Here is a 1,025-nt window from a genome sequence, read left to right as displayed (position 1 = left end):
TGCTCCAGACCCTTCCCCAGCTCCGCTGCCTCAGGCCGTTCTCTGCCCCTTCCAGCCCTAAATTGAAGCCGGACAAACCCCACCGGGCCGAACCCCTCCTGCCTGCTGCCTCCCGCTGGTGCCCGCGGGGCAGGACAGCAGCCGCCGCCCGCGGTTCCTCCTCCCCCCAGCAGCCCGTGGGTTTCAGCACTCGCTGCCCTTCGCTGCCGCGGCTCAGGGTCTGTTTTTTCCAGTTCCTCTGAGCTGTGAGGAGCTGCTCCCAGACCTGCTGCTCCTTCTCCCAGGCTGTGAGCTCACATCCTCTTGTTTAGGTTCTTTATCAATGTCATTCTGCTCGAATCTTCTGAGCCTGTTTTCTGCCAAATCTCCAGGGTTCCCAGATCTGCATCCCGATCCCTTTGGGATCTCAACTGAACCAGGGTCTTGTTCCTCTCTCCCTCCCCTGCTCCAGCCCACACTGAAGGGTCTCTGTGTTCTTTTCTGCCCCCAGGACCAGCTCCAGCAGAAGATCATATGCCCTGGGCCGGTGACCTGCCTGACAGCATCTCCCAACGGGCTCTACATCTTGGCTGGGGTTGCTGAGAGCATCTACCTGTGGGAGGTGAGGGGCTGCTGGCTGGCAGGGGCATGGGGCTGGGGAGATTTGCACCCTGTAGGGTTGGTGAGTGCCCCTGTGCTGTCAGCTCCCAGTAAATCCACGTTATCTGGGCTCCAGGGTGGAGTGAAGGCTTTGCTGGGTCACACGTTACAGCTGCCCCAGTGGGGTCTGGGTTCCGTGGTGCCCCGAGGGGCTGGGGCCGGCTGCTCGGTGGCCTCTGTGGGTGTGTGGACTGTGGGGCAGCTCGTTGAAGCTGTGGGGGGAGAAACTGTGGTGGGAGGTGCTGGGTGAGGGTTGGGTCTGTTCTCTCCTTCCCTTTCCAAGCTGCTGTGGATGCCTCAGGGGTTGGGTGTTGCCCCCTCCAAGCGGAAACACGGGACCTGTTTTTCCTTTAGCATTTCTTCCACATTTTAGCCAAATATCTGTG

General features: G+C 60.5%; 1 protein-coding gene across 1 annotated transcript in view; it reads left to right on the top strand.

Moving 5' to 3' along the window:
• Window positions 1-490: 490 nt before the first annotated feature.
• Window positions 491-1,025, top strand: part of WDR18 (WD repeat domain 18) — a gene marked incomplete at both ends in the record, with an annotated part of 3,027 nt that continues 2,492 nt past the window's right edge. The window contains one exon of the mRNA XM_010167813.1: window positions 491-601. Coding sequence (XP_010166115.1) covers window positions 491-601 — 111 coding nt within the window. The remainder of the gene's footprint in view (window positions 602-1,025) is intronic.

Source organism: Antrostomus carolinensis, unplaced genomic scaffold (genome assembly GCF_000700745.2).
Source record: "Antrostomus carolinensis isolate BGI_N321 unplaced genomic scaffold, ASM70074v2 scaffold37315, whole genome shotgun sequence".
NCBI classification, from domain to species: domain Eukaryota; kingdom Metazoa; phylum Chordata; class Aves; order Caprimulgiformes; family Caprimulgidae; genus Antrostomus; species Antrostomus carolinensis.
This window is presented reverse-complemented; position numbering and strand designations above follow the sequence as displayed.